The sequence below is a fragment of the Monodon monoceros genome, unplaced genomic scaffold (assembly GCF_005190385.1).
Source record: "Monodon monoceros isolate NGI ecotype Baffin Bay Population unplaced genomic scaffold, NGI_Narwhal_1 Super_Scaffold_9, whole genome shotgun sequence".
Classification (NCBI taxonomy): domain Eukaryota; kingdom Metazoa; phylum Chordata; class Mammalia; order Artiodactyla; family Monodontidae; genus Monodon; species Monodon monoceros.
Window position 1 is genome coordinate 21,280,380 of NW_021703786.1, and position 23,816 is coordinate 21,304,195.

The 23,816-nt window shown below is 54.0% G+C and overlaps 1 protein-coding gene across 3 annotated transcripts in view; it reads left to right on the plus strand.

Annotated features, from left to right (window-relative positions):
* MAPT (microtubule associated protein tau) overlaps positions 1-23,816 on the plus strand; it is a 102,750-nt gene that overhangs the window by 59,738 nt on the left and 19,196 nt on the right. Inside the window, exons 3-12 of one of the 3 annotated variants that reach the window (XM_029211542.1) lie at positions 1,137-1,223; positions 3,760-3,846; positions 7,692-7,757; positions 8,757-8,758; positions 11,892-12,690; positions 15,328-15,383; positions 17,960-18,157; positions 19,224-19,374; positions 20,544-20,597; positions 22,336-22,601. In XM_029211542.1, coding sequence (XP_029067375.1) covers positions 1,137-1,223; positions 3,760-3,846; positions 7,692-7,757; positions 8,757-8,758; positions 11,892-12,690; positions 15,328-15,383; positions 17,960-18,157; positions 19,224-19,374; positions 20,544-20,597; positions 22,336-22,601 — 1,766 coding nt within the window. The remainder of the gene's footprint in view (positions 1-1,136; positions 1,224-3,759; positions 3,847-7,691; positions 7,758-8,756; positions 8,759-11,891; positions 12,691-15,327; positions 15,384-17,959; positions 18,158-19,223; positions 19,375-20,543; positions 20,598-22,335; positions 22,602-23,816) is intronic. The other 2 variants (XM_029211543.1, XM_029211544.1) reach the window with 2 other exon arrangements.

Here is a 23,816-nt window from a genome sequence, read left to right on the forward strand (position 1 = left end):
CTTCTTCCTCCTTCCTTCCCTCCCTCCAGGCTTCTTCCTCCTTCCTTTCCTCCCAGAAATTCAACAAGGGTAAACCAGATGATGACAGTTGTAGGCTGGGGATGGACTGGGGGAGGGGTGTTTGGGGGACAAGTGTTTGAGGCACCGTCATGCCCATAGGCTTCTGTGCTCTGACAGTCGAGGCTGGTCCGTAATAAGACCCGGCAGACAGTCTGCATCATGCTCCCTCACCATGTGTCCAGAGCCTACTCGAGAGAGTTGGCAGGTTTTTGCAAGCGCCAGGACCGGAAGCTTCTTTAGAATCAGCCCTTCTTTGGCTGGATGGGTGCAGCCAGGGCTGAGTGTCCAGGGATGGCGTTCTAGCAGAGGGTGCGACGTGTCTGATCTCGAAGTGTACTAGAACACCACTTGCCTCTTTTCGTCTCGTGAGTCTGCTTCATGCAGAACCAGCTTCCTGTCCTCTATCTCCAAGGCTGCCCCCACCCCAGGTGGAGTGGCTTTTGCAGAGTCCATCAGAGCTCCCTTGCCTTTGGATTCTGAAAGGACAGTTTTCGTATGAGTAGCGATGGCTGACATTTCAGGTGTAACTCAAGGCTTGTTGGGCGGTGCTTGGAGACACAGCCAAGTGTGCAGTTAGAATAGAAGTAGGTACTGTGTCTGCCCTGAGCTAATTCCTTTGCAGAGGAAGGAGTTGGATCTCTGAGTGTTTTCCCAGGTCATTAATTGTCATTAATTCGTGGCAGTGATCTCCCATGAGTCTCTTCAGTAGGGAAACACAAAGCCCAAGTTTACTTGTGGCTTAGCTTTCTGGTATCTGCTGCCCGTTTGTCAATATAAGAGCCTTTGTCTCAATTGGAACCACAAGCTAATTAAAAGGCAATTTCTCCTCTCGTCCCAGAACAGGTAAACATTGCGTGCCTCTTTGCCTGCTGACCCTGGTTTGGGGGCCCAGCTGTGTTCAGGTGGGGGTGGGATTGGTCCCCTTTGTGGTTTTATCATGTGGCCACAGTCCATCCATCTGGGTTCCACGCTGGGTGACTTCAGCTCCAAAAGACACTGTCCCCGAGGTCCTCTGAGGTAGAAAGCAGGGGTGGAGAGAGGCAGCCATTCTGAGGGGCTCATTGTATATGTTCCAGAATCTCCCCTGCAGACCCCGGCCGATGATGGATCTGAGGAACCAGGCTCTGAAACCTCTGATGCTAAGAGCACTCCAACGGCGGAAGGTGGGGCCTCCCTCTTCTCATGGCTTTATTCAAGCAGCTCCTTCCATGCTCCAGCCTGCGCTTAGCCACGCTTTGAGCTCATACGTGCCACCCTTCCTGGCTGCGTTTGCTGCTGCCTCTCCCTCTGGCTGAGAGATAGCTCGCTCCGTGCTTTGCAGGACGGAGCTCAGGCCCCGGATGTTGTGGGAGCCACGCTCTGTTTTGATGCCTTGCTCGCTAGGGTCAGGTATGGGCAGCTTCATCGTGTGTGAGTTTTGAGGCAGCCACACTTGAACAGGCTGGGATCTGTGGCAAAGCAGGGCCTGACGTCAGCTCCACCAAGCCCCTGCTCCTCGCCCATTGTCCTCCCAAAACTTCTTTCATGAGCCAGCAGGTCCTAAAGCAGCCGTTTGGCTGAGGAAAGGGCAGGTCAGTGCACATCTCCAAGCTCACACTTTGGGACTGGTCTTGGTTTAGTATCTTTCATTTCTTGAGCTCGGCCTGGGTGTCTGGACCTTGGCCATGGTGTTAGTTCCAGCCCATCTTCTAACCTGTCCTCTGTAGACATTTGGTGTCTAAGTTATTACAAAGCTGCTGACGTATTTCCTGAAGTGTTCCTCGGTCCTGATTTTGACCATCTTCTCTTGCTTCCCATCTATATCAGTCAAGACTGTGTTGATTGAAGGTAACGGAAAACCCAACTAACTGTGACATACATATGAAGAGGTTTATTTGTCTCACATAATAAAATGTCTGGACTTGGGCAGCAGCTTCTCAGTGTCAACTGTTTTATCTTCTGCCATCATTAATGGCCGGATTGTTGCCTTATAGTTACAGAATAGCTGCTGTACCTCCAGGCATCACATCTGCCTTCAAAGAAGAAAGAAAGTAGCAAAGCCAAAAGAACCCTGAAACCAAATGTGTTCCCTTTTTATTAGGAAAGCAACAGTTTTTCTGCAGGCCCCACCTAACCAACTTCTGTTTATGTATCATTGGCCAGAACTGGGTCTCATGGCCACCCCTGGCTGTAAGGGAGGCTGGGACATTGAGCATTTTGCCTTCCAGGCTCTTTAGCAGGAAAAATCAAGGGATAAGGGCATTGAGAATGGCTTTCGAGTAACCAGTCGGCAGTATCTGCCCCTCCTTCTCTCCATCCTCTCCAAGGTTCTATTCTCAGCACTTCCCTGGGCCCTGCCCATGACTTTGGTGAGAACCTGGCCCCAGCATCTCCCCAAGCATCCACCTTTGGATGAATTCAGAAAGTGGCTGTCTAGTGCCTGCCAATTGATGGTGCATCCGTGGAGGATATAGTGGACGTGGCCCTTCCCCCACTTTGCCCGCCCCCCACCTCTGAAGTTCTCAGCCTAGTGAAGAGAATACCAGACCAAATGCTGTTTGCTCTCCTTCTTAGAGCCAGTGATGTTAAGACAGAGCCTGCGGACCTTGTTAGGGTAGTTTTGCAAGTTGCCTACCGCCCTGAGAAGGTCCTGAAACACTAATGGCAGATTTTCTGCCAGCCTTCCAAATCAGCTTTATTCTGGAAGAATCTACCAACCAAGTCTTGCTGCACTCTGTACCCTATGTGTGCATCCCAAGAGCTTCAGCTCTGGCCCCGCGGGGAATGGGGGAGCCTGCTGGGGCTGGACTCTGCCAGGCTGTTCCCGAGGCAACCATAATAAAGTGGACTCCTTCTGACAAACCTGAGTCAGGCGCTTGGGAAGCTTTCAAAGCTGACAACTCCTCATGTCTGCCCAGAATGGCCTGGGAGTATGCCAGGGCATTGCTCAGGGAAGAATGCCGATTTGGAAGTGTTCACCTCGATGAGAGACCAACAGCAGCTCCTGGTGGTGGATCTTTTCCTCTAGCCTCTGCTCTGAAGGTGGGTCCATCTGTGGGCCTGTTGTCAAGCACCTGACTCCAGACAGGGCCAGCCTGTTCGTTGCCACCCAGGGAAGTCTGTGGTTTTAAACCATGGGTCATGGGCTCCGGGAAACAGGGGGATTAGAACTGGAAGAGAACTTGGAGGTAACCTGGTGATGATACTCCCATCTTGCAGATGAGAAAACTGAGACCCTAAGAGGACAAAGGACTTGCCCAAAGCCAGCCTCCCGGCAGAGCCATAGACTACAGCCCTGACTGCAGGGTTCCTGCACTGCCTTGGTCCCAATCCCATTCTCCTGTTCTGCCCTGCTCTAAGGATCAAACACCTGTGACCAGTCATCTGATTTTCAACACTTCCTCCTTAAAAACACTTGCGACCGTCCCCAGCCGTCCCTCTCACTGCAGTCTTTACAGGGGGGCTGTCCTGGCTTTCCTGGCAGAGGGCCTGGGTGTCTCGTGCATGGGTGCCACTCAGACAGAGTATTGATGTGCTCCCTGGAGAGATGTCAAGGCTGGAGCACGGCTCCGGGCCCTGCTCTGTGGGGCTGCTTTTCTGCATGTGCCTGAGTCCCCTCCCCCTCCCCATCCCTGCATCTCTGCATCCCCCAAAGAGCAAAGGTGAGGGGTGTGGCACAGCTCATCCCGGCCCCCTAAGGTGACTCTCCGTGGTTTCCAGATGTGACAGCACCCTTAGTGGATGAGGGAGCCCCCGGTGAGCAGGCGGCCGCTCAGCCCCCCACGGAGATCCCAGAAGGAACCACAGGTGAGGGTGACTCCCAGGTCGGGGTGCCCAGCTCCCCTGCTGGAGGACGGGTGCACGTGGGGTTATGCCCGTCTCCAAGTGCAGCAGGAATGTGGGTGGACACCAGCCTCTGGGAATCTCTGGTTGTTCTGAGCCTGACGCCCTTTTGCTTCCATGGCTGGCTGCCTGCCTCCCAGAGAATAGAGGACCTCTGGATTCCTTCTAGCTCCTCCTCTCCTTGTCTTAGCTCCAGAGAGTTCTCTGAGGCAGGCTGGTGGCAGCCTTCACCCCCTGCGACTCTGCCAGCAACAGGGTTACTTCCTCGGAGGCAAACAGCTCCCTGGGGGGGGGGAGCCGTGTGTGCGGCAGCATCAAGGTGGCCCACCCACACCTTTGGAGGATTGTAACTGGACAGTCCCCGAGGAACTCAGCGATGTCATCTAGCATCCATTTTTAGGACTATCCTTTCAAACGTATCAGCGTCGAACAGACATGATGAGACTGTCCTGTCAACACAGATGATGGGGTGTAGCCCAGACAGGGCACTGACCAGAAATAGCACTGGACTCGGGGCCACCAGAGTCACCTGTGAGCTGCCCAGGCCCTTAGGGAACAGCGAGCACAGCCCAGAGCCCTGGCTGTCTCTTCCTTCACATCCCCTTCCCTGGGCTTAGGCACGACTCCAGCCGTTGGCTTGGTGACTTGGAGGGTGCTCACCACGAAATGCAGAAGAGCTCTGGACCGTATGTCACCAGCAATGGACAGTGGGGGAAATGTCCCCCGGCAGGAGTTTTCTTTCCTTCCTGAAGACAGGGCTCAGGGCAGCCGTTTAGGAAGCCTGCAGCCCTCTCCCGGGCCTGTGTGCTGGGAGCACTGGGCAGGGGCCGAGCAGTTCCACGGCCTCCTCCAAGTAGCTTCTGTTTGCAAGTTGGTCTTCTGAGATGTGTGGAGGGGGATGTTCTGGAAGCTGGCAGGCCCCGTCCTTGACAGTGAAGGTCGTTTGAAGGCCGTGGGACGAACGACTCATGGTAACTTGGCTTTTGTCTCCCGCTGCCCCTTTACAATTGTGTCAGTGGCGAAGCTCTTCCCCTGCCTGGGATGAAAACTCTAGCCACCTCTTGACTTTTGACCACTTCCGAGTTATCAAAAGTGTTTTAAGTTTCCACAGTCACAAAACCCAGTCTGCAAATGATGATTAGAATGTCCAGTCCTGCGTGAGAGCCAAAGCTGCAGCACCCCCTCTCTGGGACTAGGGAGGGGGCGCGGACGGGGCAGGGGCAGGAACGCTCTTACTGCGTTGGCGCTGCTGTGAGCCAGCTCCACGTGGTCTGCAGGTGTTTAAAGCTGACTCTTTCTCTGTGGGGACCTTCCTGGAATTCTTCCAGACACCCCACGCTCACCATCCCCATCATCCCTCCGAAGGCCCCTCCCTCTGCGTTTGATTCCAGCAGACATTTCTTCTCTCTTTGGCCCCTTGGGGTCTCAAGAGCCACCTCCAGCCTCTCGCCTGCTGAGGTCGGCTTGCTCACATCAGTGGCCCTGCTGCATGTGGCCTGAGGCGCCCCCTCCACTATAGCTGCCCTGTGCCCACAGCAGGTCCATGGGGAACATGGGTGTGCTCTGCCCCAACAGACTGTGGATATGCAGACTGCCCGTAGGCTTTGCTCTGCCACCAAGGCAGGGCCAGCGTGTCTCTCCTCCTCTGGTTTTCCCAGGTGGGCTTCTGACAGCCGTCCACCATGTCCCTAACCATAGAGAACTCACACCACGTGTCTCCCCCTGGTGCCTTGAAACCCCCTCGATGGGATGAGATGGGAGGTGGCCAGGCAGCCACCCCCCACCCCCCCAAGCTGCTGTCTCTAAAGAAATCCTCCTCAAAAATTCTCTCCCCCTCCACCCTTTACATCCTCAATGAAGCGGGAGGTTTTAGAGTTGGGGGGACATTTTTTCAGCTGGTGGCTTTAACAATATGTACCTTAATTTAGCACCTCACTTGGGCATGTCCTCTTTGCTGTATCTTGGTTCTCCTGTGAAACTTCCCATTTGAGGTCCATTTGGGGGTGCAGTGTGGCCATCTCTTTGCAGGAATCCCTGCCTTGCGGGGTGAGCGTGGAGCCCTCTTGGGGCTCCAGGGATACGGAGAAGCCATATAGGGATGTGACGGCCCAGCCACTGTCACACACCCTCCCTCTCTTTGGCTTCTCTGAGCATCTCCCTTGCTGGGATCAGGGGATGTCAGAGATGTGGGCAGCAGCCCGCAGCTTCTGATTTGCATCAGGACCAGGATATCAAGACACCGCGTGGGAAAGCGAAAGCGGTGGGCTTCCCAGTGCCACGACGGTGATGTCGTCGGCATGCCTCCTCGTGTCCTCTGTCTCCAGGACTCCGTGCCATTTAGCTGGACTTGCTGTCACTCTGAGCCTTTCTTCCATAACCTTGTCAGAAACTCAGATCAGACCTATGCTCGGAGCTGTGCTTCCCAGACAGTCGGCTGTTGTCGAGTGACGCGGAGCTGTCACCGTTAGACCTCACAGGCCATACAGTGTCAGCGTGCAGGGGACCCAGAGATGTTCCTGCCTAGGAACTGGCAGTGGGGGAGCTGCCCGAGCCCCCTGCTGGCCCCCTGCCCCTCGCCACAGCTGCCCTGGGCCAGCCAGCGGGCTGGCTGTTTTTAAGGCCATCGTGCGTCTGTCCAGCGACCCAGGGGCTCTTTCTTTTGCTTCCGCCGTGTTCTCTGTGGTGGACCCGTATGGCAGGTGGTGGTAACCTGGCATTTCTGGTTTAGGTGTAGAGACTGAGTCATTGCAGGACTGGCAGAGAAGACTGGTGGCCCAGCCAGCAACTGGTGGGCATTTCTCAGGGTGGTGGCCTCTCTGTCACTGTCCATCAGGGCATGTTGGCTCTCCTGGGATCATGGGGTCACCACACGTCAGTGTGTGATGTGACCAACTTGCCTTTTAGGGGCCCTTTCTTCTGGACAGTTGTATCCGTTGTCCTGCAGCAATATCCCGATTTTTTTCACGATGCAGAAATTGGTGTTGTATGAAAGCTTATTGATTTTGGTACCACTGATGATCAGTAGCTTTTCTCAGTCTTTTTTTGTTCGGGATGGACTGTGGCTCCCTAAGCAGGAGCCCAAGACACCCCCAAAAGCTGCTCACTGACACTGCTGGCCTCCCTCCCTATTCTAAGCATGAGGTTAAAGGGCTTGCCCAGCAGTTTGGAGGAAAGAAACTGAACCGCCGGGGGGCCCCTGCTGTGTCCCAGGCACTTTGCTAAATACATTCACACCATTTTATATGAATCCTCACCACTCTTCTGCAAGGTGAGCCAGTGTCATCACCTTGGGATTCTAGAGTTGGAGACAGAGGCCCAGAGAGGCTGAGTAATGGTGGCACCTGGGTTTGAACCGCAGCCGGACTCCACAGCCCGCGCCTAGTCTTCCCTGCACCTTTGCCGCCCGCCGCCCCAGGAGCGCTGGCTGGGGCTGAGAGGGCAGCCTCCGCCTGGACACAGCTCCCACAGCAGTGGCCGAGCAGCAGATTGCTTCTCTGACCTCACCTGCCCTGTGTCTTTGTCGAGTGGGGTACTGAGGACCCTGGGCCCATTGTGGAGAAGGTCTTTCCTACTGGGCTGTGTCGCCCGTAAAGTGCGTGGTTGTGTGGGTTTTGTTCAGTGAACTGTTTTCATCCACGTCCCCGGCAGTCACATTTGCAAAGAGCCAGAGGTGCAGCGCCTTGGTGCTGCTAAGGTGTGCCTTTCCTGAATGCTTTCAGAAACATAGCGGAAGAGGCGGGGAGCTTTGTCTCTAGCAAACAGTAACCGTCTTTGCTTTTATCTTCTTCGTTTGCTGACACACAAACCAGCTGAAGAAGCAGGCATTGGAGACACCCCCAACCTGGAAGACCAAGCTGCTGGACACGTGACCCAAGGTCAGTGGGCTAGAATCGCCTGCCACGCGTGACGTAGGGGGCCGGGAAGAGGGGCATGGCGACACAGATGGACCCTACCTACCCTGAAAAGAGAATTTGGACCTGGGCCTTAATTCCTGGTCTTTAGGAGCTGGTTTTTATCGAAGGTGGGCTATTCAGGTAGAGAAAGAGCTCTAGCTCTTTCTAGCCATTTCTGAGTCTTTCCTGAGGTGTTCAGTGTTCTGAAAGAAGCTGGCCCTGCCCAGCATGGGGAGTGGAGAATCAATGACCAGGAGAAACGCAGATAATATGTACGATGAGTGATTTCCCCTGTAGGCGGCCCTCTGGGCTGTCCCGGGAGCAAAGCCTCAACCAAATCACCACTGAGCTATTTCTTTTCAGCTCTCTTCTGTGCAGCCTTCAAACCTTATTATGATTTTCTTCTCAGGGACCAAAACTGCTGTGCTCAAGAAAAGCAACTTCGTATAATCACTGAGCATAAATGTTTTAAGAACTCAATTTTTTAAATCCTAGAGATTCCTGATCTTAGGAAATGGAGACCCCGCCAATACAGCCTAGCTGGGTTTGTTTTCCGTCATTTGCTGCATAAATGAATTTGACAGTCTACTGTGTAATGTGGAAGCTTCTAGATTGTAAGAAAGCAGGGAAAACACTGTTCTTTTCTCCAGAAAGTGATTTGGGATTTGTATAGCGCCACCACTGGGGCCATCTGACTTTAGGAAGACTCTGGGCCCTGAAGAAATGTCTCCTTGAAGGTGTTTTGAAGCCTAACTAACACATTTCTGCTCCCCAGGGGTCCCTGCCCCCGTAGTGGGCTAGGGTTTCTCATCTCACATGTCATGGAAAGGCGTGTTTTCATTCTTAGGCTTACAAAGAGCTTCAGAAAATATTAGAAGGGATAATCATTGTAAGGGGAAACCTCAGTCTATGTGTTAAATAACTAGAATCCTGCCTCCTGTTTCTTTTCGGTTATGATCTGCAGCTTTTAGGTAAAATTAGAGGTTTTTATAACCTCTGGAAATGATGATCTATTTCCATAAAAAGAAATGAATGAGTTTTTTCTACCAATTTTTATTGCAGGCTATGTCTCCATGCCCCTAAAACATATTCCATGCAACAAAAAGATCAGGCCATCAGCTTTCCTAGAAACTTTATTTTTGTGCTAACTGAATTTTTGACTTTCCCAGCACTGGCCTAGGTTCATATAAAGATGAACACCAGGTAACATCTGCAATGGGAAATTGGCACCAAATCTGTGAACACGTGGAGGTTTCTACCTCTATTCCCAAGGCCCGTATTTAATGTCTTGACTGGAGCTGCTGATCCACATGGCCAAGCCCAAGCTCCCTCCAGTGGAACCTTGTGAAATTCAGGCTCACTCGTGATCCGCAAACATTTTATTTGACACAGGCCTGCCGTCTGTTCTGAACAAAAACAAGCAGCTTTAGGGAGAGCCGTGTATACAAAAGCACAGCTATTATCTCTTTCTTGCTTTCCTGCTGCAGAAGGAAAACCTCTGGCAGCCTGTGTTCATGAAGTACTAAGACAGAAAAGATGTTTCAGGATGGAGCTGCCATTGGCTGAGTATTAGGTGTGGGGAGACCCTACCCATCTCACCCCTGCTCACACCAGGGTAGACCTTTCTTCTGTGAGTGTCTCCAGGACCAGGTCTCCCAAGGGAGTGTGGGGACACAAATTTTAACACATCAGACTGTGTTTTCCCAAATATTTTTTACCTTGGACCCACCCCCGGTGATTGCTACGTTTAATATTTACTGAGCACTTTACAGTCTTCTGGGAGCTGAATAGAATGTTCTCCCAGCCTGGCTCCTTCCTCCAGGAGTGCAATGGCACGAGCTAAGGTTCCTCATTCACACACGCACACGCACACATGCGCACATGTGCTGTTACTGTCATCTGTTGGTAACTTTTCAGGCTGTGTTTGGTGCCCTTGCTTCTGTTTAATGAGGGGCTTTTGAAGTCCTGCAGCATATCAGAGTACAGTAACATCCACATCACGAGCAATTTCTAGGAAGCTCTGGAGGAAAGCTTTTCCCAGGAGGCGCTGGAGACCTGGCCCGTCAGTGGGTGTAAGGACCGGCCGCTGCTGCGCTTCTGGTCTGTTGAGCGGTGGGGTGGGAAGAAGAGGCACTGAGGCACCTGCTCAGGCTGCCTGCTGCCCAGCTTGTTTCCTCCGTCTCTGTCGTTTGGGCGGTTCTTCCCCGAGACTGACCAAGGGCCCCCGTGAGGTGCCTGTAGACCCCGTGGAAGGCGGAAATCAGCACGTTTTCCTGACACGCCTTCATGTACCGATCCCTGGCCTTGTGGCAGGCTCTGTGGGGGTGCTAGGAACACGAGATGAGTGAGATGGTGAGCTCAAGGCCCCGGTGTAGGGGTGAGAGGTAAGGGTGAGTTGGGCCTCTTGATAAGGGTCCAGTGGGCAGCTGCAAGGACTCCGACTGGGTTGGGGCGAGAGGGACGTGTTACCCATGTGTGTGGACACCTGTGTTCTCCCACCTCCTTCCCCTCCCCTCATCCAGTCTCTTTCTCTTCCAAGACCCCCAATCCTTTCGGGTTCCAGATTTTGTTTAGAGGAGAGCCGTGAAGTTGTTCTGGAACTAGGTAGGATGTTTGAAGAGTTGGGAGTTAAAACAAATACGGAATGTTTATTAGGAGAACCAATGAGCATACGACTCCTGTCCTTAATACACAGATACTTTTTTTTTTTTAATTTATTTTTGGCTGTGTTGGGTCATTGTTGCGGTGTGCGGGCTTCTCACTGCGATGGTTTCTCTTGTTGCGGAGCACAGACTCTAGGCGCGTGGGCTTCAGTAGTTGTGGCATGCGGGCTCAGTAGTTGTGGCGCACGGGCTTAGTTGCTCCGCTGCATGTGGGATCTTCCCAGAGCAGGGATCAAACCCCCGTGTCCCCTACATTGGCAGGCGGATTCTTAACCACTGCGCCACCAGGGAAGTCCCAATACACGGATACTTTAAGGAGGGATTCACGTGAATGTCGCATGAATGAAGCAGAAAAAAGGGAACTGTGCCCTCCATCCACTAGGTTGGCACATGGCAAGTGGTGTGATAGGGGTGAAGCAGTGGTCCCCGTGGGCCGCACATGTCTTTGCCGTGCAGACCACCTTTACTGCCCCGGTGGTCGCCTCACCTCGTGCAGAAGGCTGTCCATAATCCACGATCCGGATGCACCTGAACCGTGTTTCTGTTTACTGGGGTCTCATGGCAGGTCTGTTAGTAAAGACTCGAGCCCTGATGGTGATACGTTTTGGGCTTTTCAAATCTGTCAGGGTGGGTTTGTAGGCACCTGCTGGTTTCATTCAGCAAAGAGAGAGAAGGAGAGGAAAAGAGATCCTCACTGCGCCCCAGCCAGGTCCCAGCTAGAGGCCAGAGTCTTCGGGGGGCTCGCTCTCCCTGGAGAGGAGGACAAGCTTCGTGACTGGTGGAGTTAGCACGAGGCAGCCCCAGTTAATGACAGGATGCTCGGAGCCCAACCAGACCCACGATGGGCAGAGGGATAATGCTGGCACTAGACGGGGCTTTGGTCCAAAGATGAGAAAACTGAGGCCCAGAGAGGGGAGGTGCTCACCCAGCAAGTTGGTGGCAGATAGACCAAGAGACCTTTCATTCTGAGCAAAGAAAAGCAATGAGGGTGAGCCCAGAGCGTGGGCTCCTTTTTCTTGGTTAGGTGGGCTTGAGATGCCGTTTAAATGTCCTTTTCTTCTTTCCAAAGTGTGTCCCCTCTCTTAAACACTTAATGCGCTCTTGCTAACCTTTTGCCACCTCCGCCTCTTCAAACCCAGAGGAGGGGAGAGTTCCGGGCCAGCAGAGGGAAGTGTCTGAGAGGCCCCCTGCTAATGGGCTTAGCTCTCAGGTCCAGCCTGCACACGGCCAAGAAGCTTCTGGGGTCTCCGAGCTGCATCTGGGGGAGAAACAGCCAGAAGCTCCCATCCTGGCGATCCCTCACCTTTCCCAGCATCATCCTGTCTGCCAGCCGCCTCTCCCACCAGGAGGCCCTCAGGAGCCCCACCAGGAGTGGGGACCAAAGCGAGGGGAGCAGGCCGAGGAGGGGCTGGCCTTTCCGAAGCCCGCCTACCCTGGATGTCTCCAGGTTGAGCCTGGGAGTGTCAAGGTTGTCCAGGAAAGCTTCCTCAGGGAACCAGGGCGCCGTGGAGGTGAGGCCGTGGACCCCGGGACCCCAGGTCTGACCTGCCAGCACGTGTCTGACGTGCCTGGGGCTCCCATCCTGCCCGAAGGCCCCAGAGAGGCCACACACCAGCATTCGGGGCCAGAACCTAAGGATGTAGACGGCAGCCGCTGCGGCTCTGAGCTGCTGGAGTGCCAGCTTCCGGGAGACCTGACCCAGGAGGGGCCGCCTCTGAAGAGGGAGCAGGGCAAAGAGAGGCTGGGGGCCGAGGAGGTGGATGAAGACCGGGACACTGACGAGTCCTCTCCCCAGGACTCCTTTCCCTCCCAGGCCTCCCCACGTCTGCAGAGCCCCACCACCCGAGGCGGGCCAACCCCCGACGCAGTTTCCGGAGAAGCCCCTGGGATCCCTGGTTTCTCAGCCAAGGGTGCCATCCCCCTCCCTGTCGATTTCCTCTCTAAAGTTTCTGCAGAGACCCGGGTCTCAGAGCCCGATGGGCCCGGGGAGGGGCCCCCAGCGGAAGGGCACGACGAGCCCCCCGAGTTCATGTTCCACGTGGAAATCAAAGCCAATGTGCAGAAGGAGCAGGGACCTTCGGAGGTGGATTTGGAAGGGGCTGCAGTTCCTGGGGCCTCTGGAGCAGAGCAAGAGCCCTGGGGCCCCTCTGAGGGCGAGGACACAAAAAAGACTGCCCTTCCAGAACCATCTGAAAAGCAGCCTGCAGCTGGTCTGCCGGGGAAGCCCGTCAGCCGGGTTCCTCAACTCAAAGGTCTGTGTCTTGAGCTCCTTTGCTCCTGTCCGGCGACCTTGTGTGCCACCCAGGCTGCGGGCACTGCCACTGAGCTTCCGGCCCCTCCTTGGTTCCTGCCGCTTCCAAGGCCCCCGGGGGACAGCCACCAAATCGGCCACTGGGCCTCTGCTCACCCTCCCGCCTCCTCCTGCCCTTCAGGCTCCTCTCACGCTTGCCCGCTGTTTTGCATGTCACCAACACCCCCCGCCCCATGCTTTCTGCCCCGTTCGCTTCTCTGGCCACTTGATTTATCCACAAGGTTCCATCGGCCCGCTGGAGGCTGGTGGGCCCCGCTCCACAGAGAGCATAGCAGCTCCTCCCACTTTGGAGGGCTTGTTATGTGTTTCAAATTCATTGTCTAGAACCCTCCCAAGTGGGCATAATTAGCCCCACTTTGCAGGTGAGGAAACTGAGGCTCGGAGAGGTAAAGTACCTTGCTGAAGGTCACTGAGTATTAGGTGATGGAGCCAGGTTCGGAATCCAGGTAGGTCTGCTCCGAAAGGCCCTTCCTTCCCTATACACCACGGTGCCTTCCAGAAGGTTCTGAAGTGTGTCCTCCTAGCCCGGAGACTCAGAGGGCACGTGCCTGTCTTCTTCTTCGGCTCTGTCAGTGGACAACACATCACATGTAGCAGGCGACACACACAAGCATTTGGAGGTGGCCCAGAGTCCCCACCCCCACTCCACTCCACCCTGCCTCGTGGCAGGATAGACAGTGAGCAGAAACAAAAACTCCCTGTGGAAGAAAACACTTCCTCCTCCCTCGGCAGAGCCCAGGCAGTCCCTGTGCTGGGATCGCAGGGGTCTCAGCCCTGGCCCAGTCTTGAGCCCTGGGAAGCGTCACTGCGGCAGCCCTTCAGGAGCTGGAGAGATGGGAGGGGAGGTTCCCAAGGGTCAGGGTCTGTGTCCTGTCAGTGAGAGGACAGTTTATACAGCAGAGGGGGCCTCCTGGGTGGCCGCAAGTCGAGCGCATTCATATATTTAGGTCCTGTAGCATTTTAGAATTATTTGCGGGGCCCAGAAATTGAGGCTACTTAAGCTGTCAGTTGCAGACACCTGTTAAATGTGGATTAGAGTCTACTCGTCGTGAAAACTTTGAAATGTGATAGATAAAGGAACCTGTATTTAAAATTTAAGTCAGAGAAAGAGTCCTACTTTAAAATATCCTAAACTTCAAAATAGCATGGGACAAAAGACTGACTTGACGGATTACAACAGTGTTTCCTGAAGTGGCATTTTATTGAATACTGGTCCACTGGATGTTGATAGGTGTGTCCAGGGAAAAAAGAGTTCCATGGTCCAATTAGTTTGGGGAAAAAAACCCAGGTGAAACAAAGTTAAACAGGGTTTGCTGCAGCAGGACTTGTCAGAGCCTTTAATATTCTAATGTACATTATGACCCTCTAAGAAGGATACATGGTATGCATTTCCCCAATTCGCCAGTCAGCACTGGGAGATGCTGATCTAGCAGATGCTTTTGTTGTGACATAGATGATGATGGTCACTGGGGCAAAAGATGTGGACCAGGTCCACCTGGGGCTCTTATTAAAATGCAGATTCCTGGGCCCCACCTTAGGCTTACTGTCTCAGAGTGAGCCCGGGATTCTGTATTTTAGGAATCTCTCCCAATGGGGTTCTGCTGCATAGTAAAGTTTGAAAACCTCTAGGCTAGGTCATCAGTGCTGGTCACTCTAGCAATCTGGTCTCCAGTAACCAGTGAGATGCTCCAACCAGCCCCATTGTCCCTGGAGTAGGGGATATACAATATTGAAGCCAAAGACAGAAACCTATAATTAGTCTTCAACAATGAATGCCAATAACAGGAGTGAGTTAGAGGTGACACTGGTAGACAAGTGGATTGGTTTCACCAACGGGTGTGGCTTTCCAAACACAAAAGCCATCAATGGTTTGGTCCTAAAATCCAGAGGTTATCTATAGGATGTTTGACAGTAGCTAGATTGTTGCTAGCTTGGAGAAATGGCAAGCATTAGTCCTCTTGGTAGAGCCTGTAAGTGGTGAGAAGACCCTCCAGGGCTGGGTCAAGGGTGGAATGGGCTTGTCAGAGAGCCAGCTGGGGCTGGTCACCAAAGCCTCCATTAGTGAGGGGCGGGCTCTGGGAAAACAGCCTACACCCCTTGGCCCTTGAATGAGCAGAGGGGTCCTGCAGGGACCGGAGCCTGGCTGAGCTGCCCCATCCGTGGCCCTGGGTTTTCCAAATGCCCCTCCTTGGAGTGGGGTTGGCCCCAGCTGTGGGAGGCTGACCCTGACAGAGACGGGGAGGGAGCCTGTGAGAGGTGGTCCTGTACTGTCTACCTTCCCTGATGGCCCCTGTGCCAACATATGCCTGGAACAGTTTCCCCTCTGCATGTCCCTGCCCTCGGCCAGCCTGCTGCCCCCTCTTGTCAGGGTCCTCCAAGCAATGACTCCAGTGTGCTGTGTTGATACTAACAACGAGAACCTAACAGATTCAAGGGGAAAGAAAATCAACTGGATTTCCACTGGCCCAACTGAACAAGACATGTTGTAGGGATCCCAAGAAATCAGCTCCACTCCGTCGGGCTCTTTGTGAGCTGTGCTAATGGGTGTAACATACATTCTCATTTTATATTTTATCAGCTCGCATGGTCAGTAAAGGCAAAGATGGGGCTGGACCCGAGGACAAAAAAACCAAGGTAAGCTGACAAAACCATGAAACCTCTCTGCTGCCATCAAGTTGATCAAGAAGCCATGCTTTGTATCTGAATTAATCTTTATATATAACATGTGGAGAGCGTTTGTCCCTGAAGTACAACTGTCATTCCAAGTGCTTTGTGTTTTTATGCAAACTTTTAAAATTCTAGCATTTATCCCTGGACGCTTGGGCCAGGGAAGGGCAGTCAGCAAGTTATGAATTAATTAATGCTAATTGTAGTTGGATCAGCATAGTTTGAATTAAGACGTTCACAGCAAATGAAGGTGTGTTTGAATTTTCTGCAGTGAAGTTTGAAATTTGCACATTTTACACTTCCCGCTACAGGTCTAGGCTCAGCAAATATGTATCTATATACATACACGCACACAGATATATTTAAGATATATCTAGAAAATACCATTTCCTTAGGGGGCTGAGGGAGTACTGAGCAAGAAGGAGATCTCCAGCCTGAGGAGGAGGGTCCTGGAAAAGCCCTAGAAGAGCGGACCTGTGAGGCAGGCCGAGAAGGAAACATGAAGGGGGTTGGTGACGTAGGAGTGAGAAGAGGCGTTCTAAGGAATAGGACCAGCGCAAGCAAAGGCCCGGGGGCATGAGGAGACTGTTTGGGGAGCTCTGAGCAGATCGGCTTGGTTGCTGCTGAGCTCGGAGTGGGGCTGACACAGGCTGGAGGAGGGAAGCCTGACACACACCCGACATACTGAGTGGACACGGCCATGATGCCGTGGACGCCGTCCTGAAATCCCGCCAGCCGGTCTTCAGAAACCCCCCGAGGACCAGAAAATGAAGCAACTTGCTCACCACCAAAACCACACCCGGAACAATGTGGTCCTTCTCATGCTCCCTTTCAGCTGTAGTTTACTCTCCTCCATGACTGTGCATCTTGGAAAAAGCTCCTGTAAATGCATGGTAGTGTTTTGCCAGGAAAACCTCACTGGGGCCCTAGATGAAGACCTGTTTTCCTTAAAGGCGTCTCAAATGTCCCATATGCATGCTGCCTGAAACGCCTGGGTCTTAGTCCTGGAGGCCTGACGGAGTCCCCAGATGCAGAATGAAGCCCTAGGAGTTTGGTCCCGTGTGTTGAGGGTCGCTGCCCGAAGTGTCTGCCCTAGAGGAAGTAGGCTTCGCCATCAGGACTCTGCCCATCAGTGGGGCAGCTGAGGGTCCTGCGGGAACCTGAGGGGAGGCAATAGCTGCTTGCCAGTCATGATGCCCATTCAGGGGAATCGCGTCCTCATGCCGGCATGCATTCTGCGCACTCGTCCATCAGGAAGCCATCCCTGCCCTGGAGCTGCTCACAGCCTCACAGCAAGGGGGCAGATCTCTCACGAACCTTGGCCACTTGGCCAGGTAGGGAGCAGTGCCAGGGGAGGGGGACCTCACGCAGCTGGGGAAGGAGGGGTTGCCAGTACCCACCCTCAGCTTTTCTTGTCAGCAGCCCCAGGGCTTCAGCCCGCATCCCTCCCCTCACCCCCGTGCTCCATTCCTTTCACCCTCATCCTCCCCAAGGCTGGCAGCAGAGAGGGTCTCAGCCATCTTAGTGATGAACCCCAGTAGCAAAGTCTCTGGTCAGGACCCTGCTCTGTAGCTCTGACATCCTCTGGGCTTGGCCTCTTGGTTGTATTCCTGAAGGCATGGCCCTTCCGCCTCCCAGGCCACCCTTCCCTACCAGGGCCACACATCCCCATCCAAGGCCCCCAGAGGCCATCCAGACAAACCGCAGGTGTCGGCCACCATCCTCCACATGCTCTCATCTCCGTGAGGCCAGCCAGCTCACGGAGCCCTGTCCCATTGGCCGCCTGCCCCACCCAGCCTATTTCCTTAGGTGGACCGTGTCCAAGAGTAAACAGTGGCCAGATAAGATTCACCAGACAGTGTTTAGCTTTGAGACTTTATTCAGAAAGTGTGTGTGTGTGTGTGTGTGTGTGCGTGCGTGCACGTGCATGATCTAAGTGGTGTCAGGTAGAATCTTCAAGACCTGGGACAGGCACAGTTCTCTTTTTAGCAAGGACAATTCTATCGGTGCGGTGGAAGAGGGCCAGGAGTTAGGGGGCCAGCATGAGCTCCCCACCTGGAATTGAGCAGAACCTGAGGCACTTCTGACCCATGACACATTGGAGGTGTTTTTCTTGAGAAACATCCTAAGAATCACATACTTTTGGCGACCTCCATCAACTCTTTGGGTGCGAGACACCTTTAAACCAGTGGTCTCCAAAGGGCAGAGCTGAAGTAGATCCAATGGGCTGGAGAAAGAACATACCAGAAAGTCTATCCATTGTCCAAGTTCTGCCACATGAAAGTTTCATAATGTTCATCATATGTTAGCGTCGTAGTATATGTATTAGCTGGTGCATAACTGCAAGTACATGAGATGCATGGTCACGTTCTGTTCTTCCTGATAAGAAGGACTGGTAAGGGTGCGTGATCCAAACAGTTTGGAGATCACGGCTTTAAACCATTACCTGTCTTATTTATTTGTAGTCACTGTCTTTTTTTCAGTTTGTTCATTTCTCCCATGTGCTGACTTTTATTTTGATTTTATTCATGTTTATGTTTAAGACATCCACACCTTCCTCTGCTAAAACCCTGAGCAATAAGCCTTGCCTTAGCTCCAAACGCCCCACTCCTGGTAGCTCAGACCCTTTGATCAAACCCTCCAGCCCCGCCGTGTGTCCAGAGCCATCTTCCTCTCCTAAACACGTCTCTTCTGTCACACCCCGAACTGGCAGTTCTGGAGCAAAGGAGATGAAAGTCAAGGTAAGGAAAGCACCTTTGGAAAGAATGAGGCTGCTCTACTGTGGTTTTCAAGTGTATGCTTTTCTAGCTGCAAAGACCTTTCTTTGGATAAGCTCTTACCTAGAAGCGCCACATAGAACAGTTAAAATTCTGGCTGAAACAAGGAAAAGGAGGCACAGTGCCATCCTTCTTGGCGCCCCGTCGGCCCTCGTGGCAGCAGCCCTGAGGCACCAGAGGGGACCCTGGCTTGGAAATCGCCACTCTGCTTGGGTTCCTTTGTCCATTTCTGACTTTGGTAACCTGGGGGTGCTTCAAGGTTGCCCTCATTTTGGGTCGGACAGCATCACTCTGCAGCCATGCCTGTTCCACCAGTTTACTCCTTCCTGAACCATCTCGTGGTCCTCAGTTCATGTCAGTTTCTTCTTTGAGTTTGTGTTATATGTCAAGGTCATCAACTGGGTCCCCAGACCCAGTCACTGTCCCCAGTCAGCTGACTTGTGCACCTGTGCTCCACCTTTGGCCAGTTTGCTAATTGATGCTGGTGTTCACCCGCCAGGGGCTCTTAGCACACCTGAGGTGGTACTGAAGCCTGAGGCTTGTTTGGGAGAGAACAGAAGGATAGGGCAGAGCTCTGTTAGCACTCTCTGTCAGTTTCAACAAACTGTCTCCTTGTCCCTCTGAAACTAACCACCACCAGTCAGATAAATCCCTAAGGGAGTCAGAGAGCGGTGTCCACGTAGGAAGGGTCTACAGATGTCCTGCCTGCCGACACTGGTTGGATGATGAACTCGATCATTGCTGTAAGCTCTGTTGACTTTTTATTAAATACATTAGCTCAGCTCTTGCAGATAACTCATGTAAAATGTCCCTCCAGGAGGAAAAGGTAGGCATTTGGGAGGGGCTGTGGATTTGTGTGCCCAGCAAACCCTCGTCATTGTAGAGGACATTTGTTGTATCTGGCTGGCAAAGTGTCACCCCAACCTTAGCCTCATTTGGAGTCACGGTGGTTGAATGGGGCTGGCATTGACACCGGGTGGCAGGAACCTTTCTCAGTCGTAAAAACCACTCTACCATGCTTCGTTTACAGGGGGCAGATGGTAAACCTGGAACGAAGATCGCCACACCCCGGGGAGCGGCCCCTCCAGGCCAGAAGGGCCCGGCCAACGCCACCCGGATTCCAGCAAAAACCACGCCCACCCAGAAGACCACGCCCACCCCGAAGACCCCACCAGGCACGGGTAAGAGGGATGTTCTCTGGAATCCAAGTCGGGGGAGAGCTCGCTGTGGAGGCCCTGACAGTTAAGCTCTGGTAGCTGATCGACGCCTGCAGTTTACTAAGCACCGAAGTCTAATTCTTTTAATTTTCTGAGCTAGATATTGAATCCCCACTTATTACCACGAAGAAATCGAGGCTCGACTAAGTCTAACCAGACTTTTAAGCACGAGGAAAATGCAGCTGTAAGACTAGTAACTGACGGAAAAGGGGCTTCTCTGAGATCCTTGGACCCCACATCCAGGGCCCCTGGGAGGTGTTTTTCAGTCCCCAAATGAGGGTTAGGTCACTATAGGTGACCTCACACAGGGCACGGCCCCTGCTAACTTGCTGGGATGTTAGGGACCCTCGGACAGAACGTAAGAATCTTAGCTAAGCAGTCACACCCTGGGCCCGTTCCCCCGGGCTCCTGTGAGTAAAACCCACTGGGTTTTGAGTACCAGGCAAGGCTTCACTTGAGCCATCTTGCTTCCACTGGGGACAGCCAGGCTGAGTGCCCCGTCTCACTGCCCTGGGGACTGTCCCAGGAAACTGGGTTTAGATTGTGCATGACTCGGGGGGCATCTGGCCTGCGCTGGCTCAGGGGCCCTGTGGATCTTATATGGGCTGGGCACGAGGCCTGGGCTGGTGCCACGGGGCCTCTGCTGCCCCTTGGCCCCGGGGTGGCCGCTCAGAGCCCTTGTCTGCTGCGTGTCTTGGCTGTGATGTTTCTCGAGGTTGCCGTAGAGTGGGGCCTGCACGGACGCCCGCTCGTCGGTTTTCTCCCACGGGGTTTTTCCGAATGTATACGATATATATGGTACGGGGTAACTTCGAGACTTGTGACTGGGATTTTTACATGATTTTGACGCTGCTTTTTTTCACTGGTCATTGTGCCAGTTGATTCACGCGACTGGATCATAACTGGAAACAAGAACGTGTGTTTCTCTTTGGATCTTACCTGCTCTTGGGTGGACAGATCTCCCCCAAGTTGGCCTTGTTTCCTGCCCGATGGAGTCCCTGACCCCTTTCCCCGCCTTGGTCGCCTCTGTGGATGGCCTGGCTGGGCATGACTGGGCGCCCATAAAAAAACACTCATTAAGGCCTCTTTAAGCTTGATGATAACCAGGCTTTCTGTGGATTTTTCTTTTTAAGCTACCGAGCAAGTGCAGAAAAAACCACCTCATGGAGTGGCAAAATCTGAGAGAGGTAATTCTGAGCCTGCTTCGCCCGCAGGGTCATGCCTTTTGCGCATGTGCCTCTTGGTTGGCTTAGGTTTTTAGAGCCGAGAGGACGTGCTTCTGAAACGTAGGTTTCCCACGTTGAGCCTGAAGTTGGCACAGTCAGAATTCCTGCTCCCCTCTTCGTGTGGTTTGTGCAGATATGTCTGTCCGACGGGCCTTTCTAATCCTGCGTGCTCTCACTTCAGCCGAGGGCTGTGGTGGGCCCAGGGGAGGATGTGCCTCGAGCTGATACGGGGGCTGGAGGTCTGCACTGGCCCCAACCAGGTTACATGTGAGATCGCACCGGCACCCTGTGGGTGACGGTCACTGTGCTGGACCCGGGGAGGTCGAGTAACTTGCCTAAGGTCACTCTGCAATTCAGTGGCGCAGAAAGAATTTGAAGGCACCACCAGGTCCACCAGCCAGCCTGTGTGCCTGGGGGCAGAGGGTGGGGGGCACCGAGCCCTGGCTGCAGAGCTTGGCACCGTGAGGGAGTTCCAGCAGACACGGAGACTCCACTAAAAGCCACACGCTCCTTCTCCCCTCGGCAAGAGAAGTCGCCGCTTCCAGCAAAGAGCTGCCCTTCTCCAGCCTGGGGCCCGGCAGGTCCCTGTTTGGTACAAATGGTTCCTGGGGCGGGGGCATCAGCCACCCTCAGAGCTGGAGCCCAGCATCCAGCCCAGTGGCTCTCAGACTCAAGTCTGCTCAAGAATCCCTGGGAGCGTGGGAAGCACCAATTTTGCAGGCCCCACCCCTAGAGATTCTGTCCTATCAGGTCTAGGTGGGGCCTGGAGATCTGCATCTTACAGGTCCCACTCCTCCGTGGTGGCTCTGGAGATTCTGATGCAGGGGTGCCTGGGGCCACACTTGGTGAAACACGAATCCAAGAGGCAGATGGAATAGCCAACTATTAAAGTGTGACGGGGGATGAGAAGTGCAGGAAGAGACGCATGTTAGGGAACCCAGGGCTGTTCCGCTGGGAGAGGGATGGGCCCAGTGGCCTTCCTGGAGGGCTTGGCGCCCGCATTGCACCTGGAAAAGTGCACTGCTATTTGCTGCGCACCGCTTTGGTGGGGAGAGGGTTCTCGGGAGGGCAGGGTGGCAGGAAGCGGCATGGCTTGTTTGGAGAGCGAGGGACAGATGGACACGAAGCAGGTATACCATTGTGGAGCCCAGGTACCACAGAGGAGCTGGGAGTTTGGATGGGTCTGAGGGAAAAGGGGCCTTGAACTTGGAGAACAGCTTAAAATTCACCCTGTGGTTAAAGAGTCCAGTGGATCCAGATGGGCCCCTGGCCCAGCATTGCATTGCCCTTATTCAGGGCACAGGCCATGTATCCCTGCCCGGCCTCACTCACTGCAGGCATTACAATATTTTCCTCTGAGCTCAGAGTGGGTAAATGACTTGTCTGAGACCACGCAGCTAGCTGGAGCCTCTCCTGGCCCCAGGGCCACAGGGCAGAGTTGGTCCCCCTCTAGGGGGTACTGGGTGGTCCTTGGCGACCACTCTTTTGCTTCTCTGGGAAGCAGGATATCTCTGTCGCAAAGCAGCACAGCTGAGAAGTGGAGACGTTTCTCTAGAAATGGGACCAAGGGCAGCCTCCTGCTGGTTTGACTGAGCTTCTGACCTTGTTTCCACGTGCCTGATCCAACCCTGAGTCTGGGAATGGACCCCAGGACAGATAGCCCTTTGCTAACTGGCCTCATGCCCTCCTTCCTTTCCAGGTGAATCTGGGAAATCCGGGGACCGCAGTGGCTACAGCAGCCCAGGCTCCCCAGGCACTCCGGGCAGCCGCTCCCGCACCCCTTCCCTGCCGACCCCGCCCACCCGGGAGCCCAAAAAGGTGGCAGTGGTCCGCACTCCACCCAAGTCACCGTCTGCAGCTAAGAGCCGCCTGCAGACCGCCCCCGGGCCCATGCCAGACCTGAAGAACGTCAAGTCCAAGATCGGCTCCACAGAAAACCTGAAGCACCAGCCGGGAGGCGGGAAGGTAAGGGCGTGCAGAGGCTGGCTGTGCAAGAGGAGGCGGGTGGGTCCCCCGCAGCTGGGCTGGAGGCAGGCGAGCGGCTCTCCTCCCACCACCAGCCTGGGTCCCCCCGCCTGCCCCCCATAGCACAAGCACCTCCCCGGCCTCTTCAAGGAAAGACAGTAGGTTACTGTTCGGTTCTTTACTGGGGTCACCACCAGGCCGTGAGTGCCCTGCTCAGGGGAGAGAAAGTACCGGTTCTTCCCTTCCTCACTTCAGCCCTTGCTGATGACGGATCTGAGGTGACAGGCTTGTAGCTCTGTGACCTGGCGGTTCTCAAAGTGGGTGCCACAGGGGTTCCCTGGCTGCCTTGTGTTTCGAAAATGAGACAACCAGTCCATAGGTGGGTGTGTCTCTGGTGTTGGTTGGACATTTGTTTAGGTCCCAATTCTGGAGAAATTTGTGATTCTGTTTTGAACAACTGATTCTTCCAGGGACGAATAGGTGCTCATGACATTTCTGGGTCTCCCAAAGTTGGAGAAAATGAGCTTCCAAGGGTCAGAGGTGGAGAGAAATGGGGACGGCCTGGACCGTCTTCCTCCTCTTCTTGACCCCATCCCCCGTTGTATGAGTTTCCTAGGGTTGACATACGAAATACCATGGCCTGGGCGGCTTATACAACAGAAATGTAACGCCTCATAGCTCTGGAGGCCGGAAGTCCAAGATCAAGGTGTCGGCGGGGGTTGTGTCTTCGTCTCTCCTTGGCTTGTAGGTGCCGCCTTCTCCCCATGGCCTCACATGGTCCATCTCTGGGTGTCGCTGTGTCCCAGTCCCCCCTTCCTATAAGGACACCAGTTGTATTGGATTAGGGCCCACCCTAATGAGCTCATTTTAACTTAATGAGCTCTTTAGAGACCCTGTTCCAAATACAGCCCCATTTGGAGGTGCTGGGAGATGGGACTTCAGCGTGTGGATTTTGGGGGACACAATTCAGACAATAGCAGTCCTCCCCCACCAGCACAGGGTGGGGAACAGAGAAGAAAGAAGGGAGGCGGGAAAGGGATTGGAGGACCAAGACCCAGCTCTTGTGTTGGGCCTTCCAGGCTGGGCCGTTTTTGGGGCAGCGAGCCTCCTGGTGGGCAGGGGCCAATGTTTCCCTTTCAGTCGGGACCCCCAGCTGGGGCCTCCGCACTCTTGATTTTATTAATCACTGTTGTCTGGGGCCTGGGTCACCGTGGA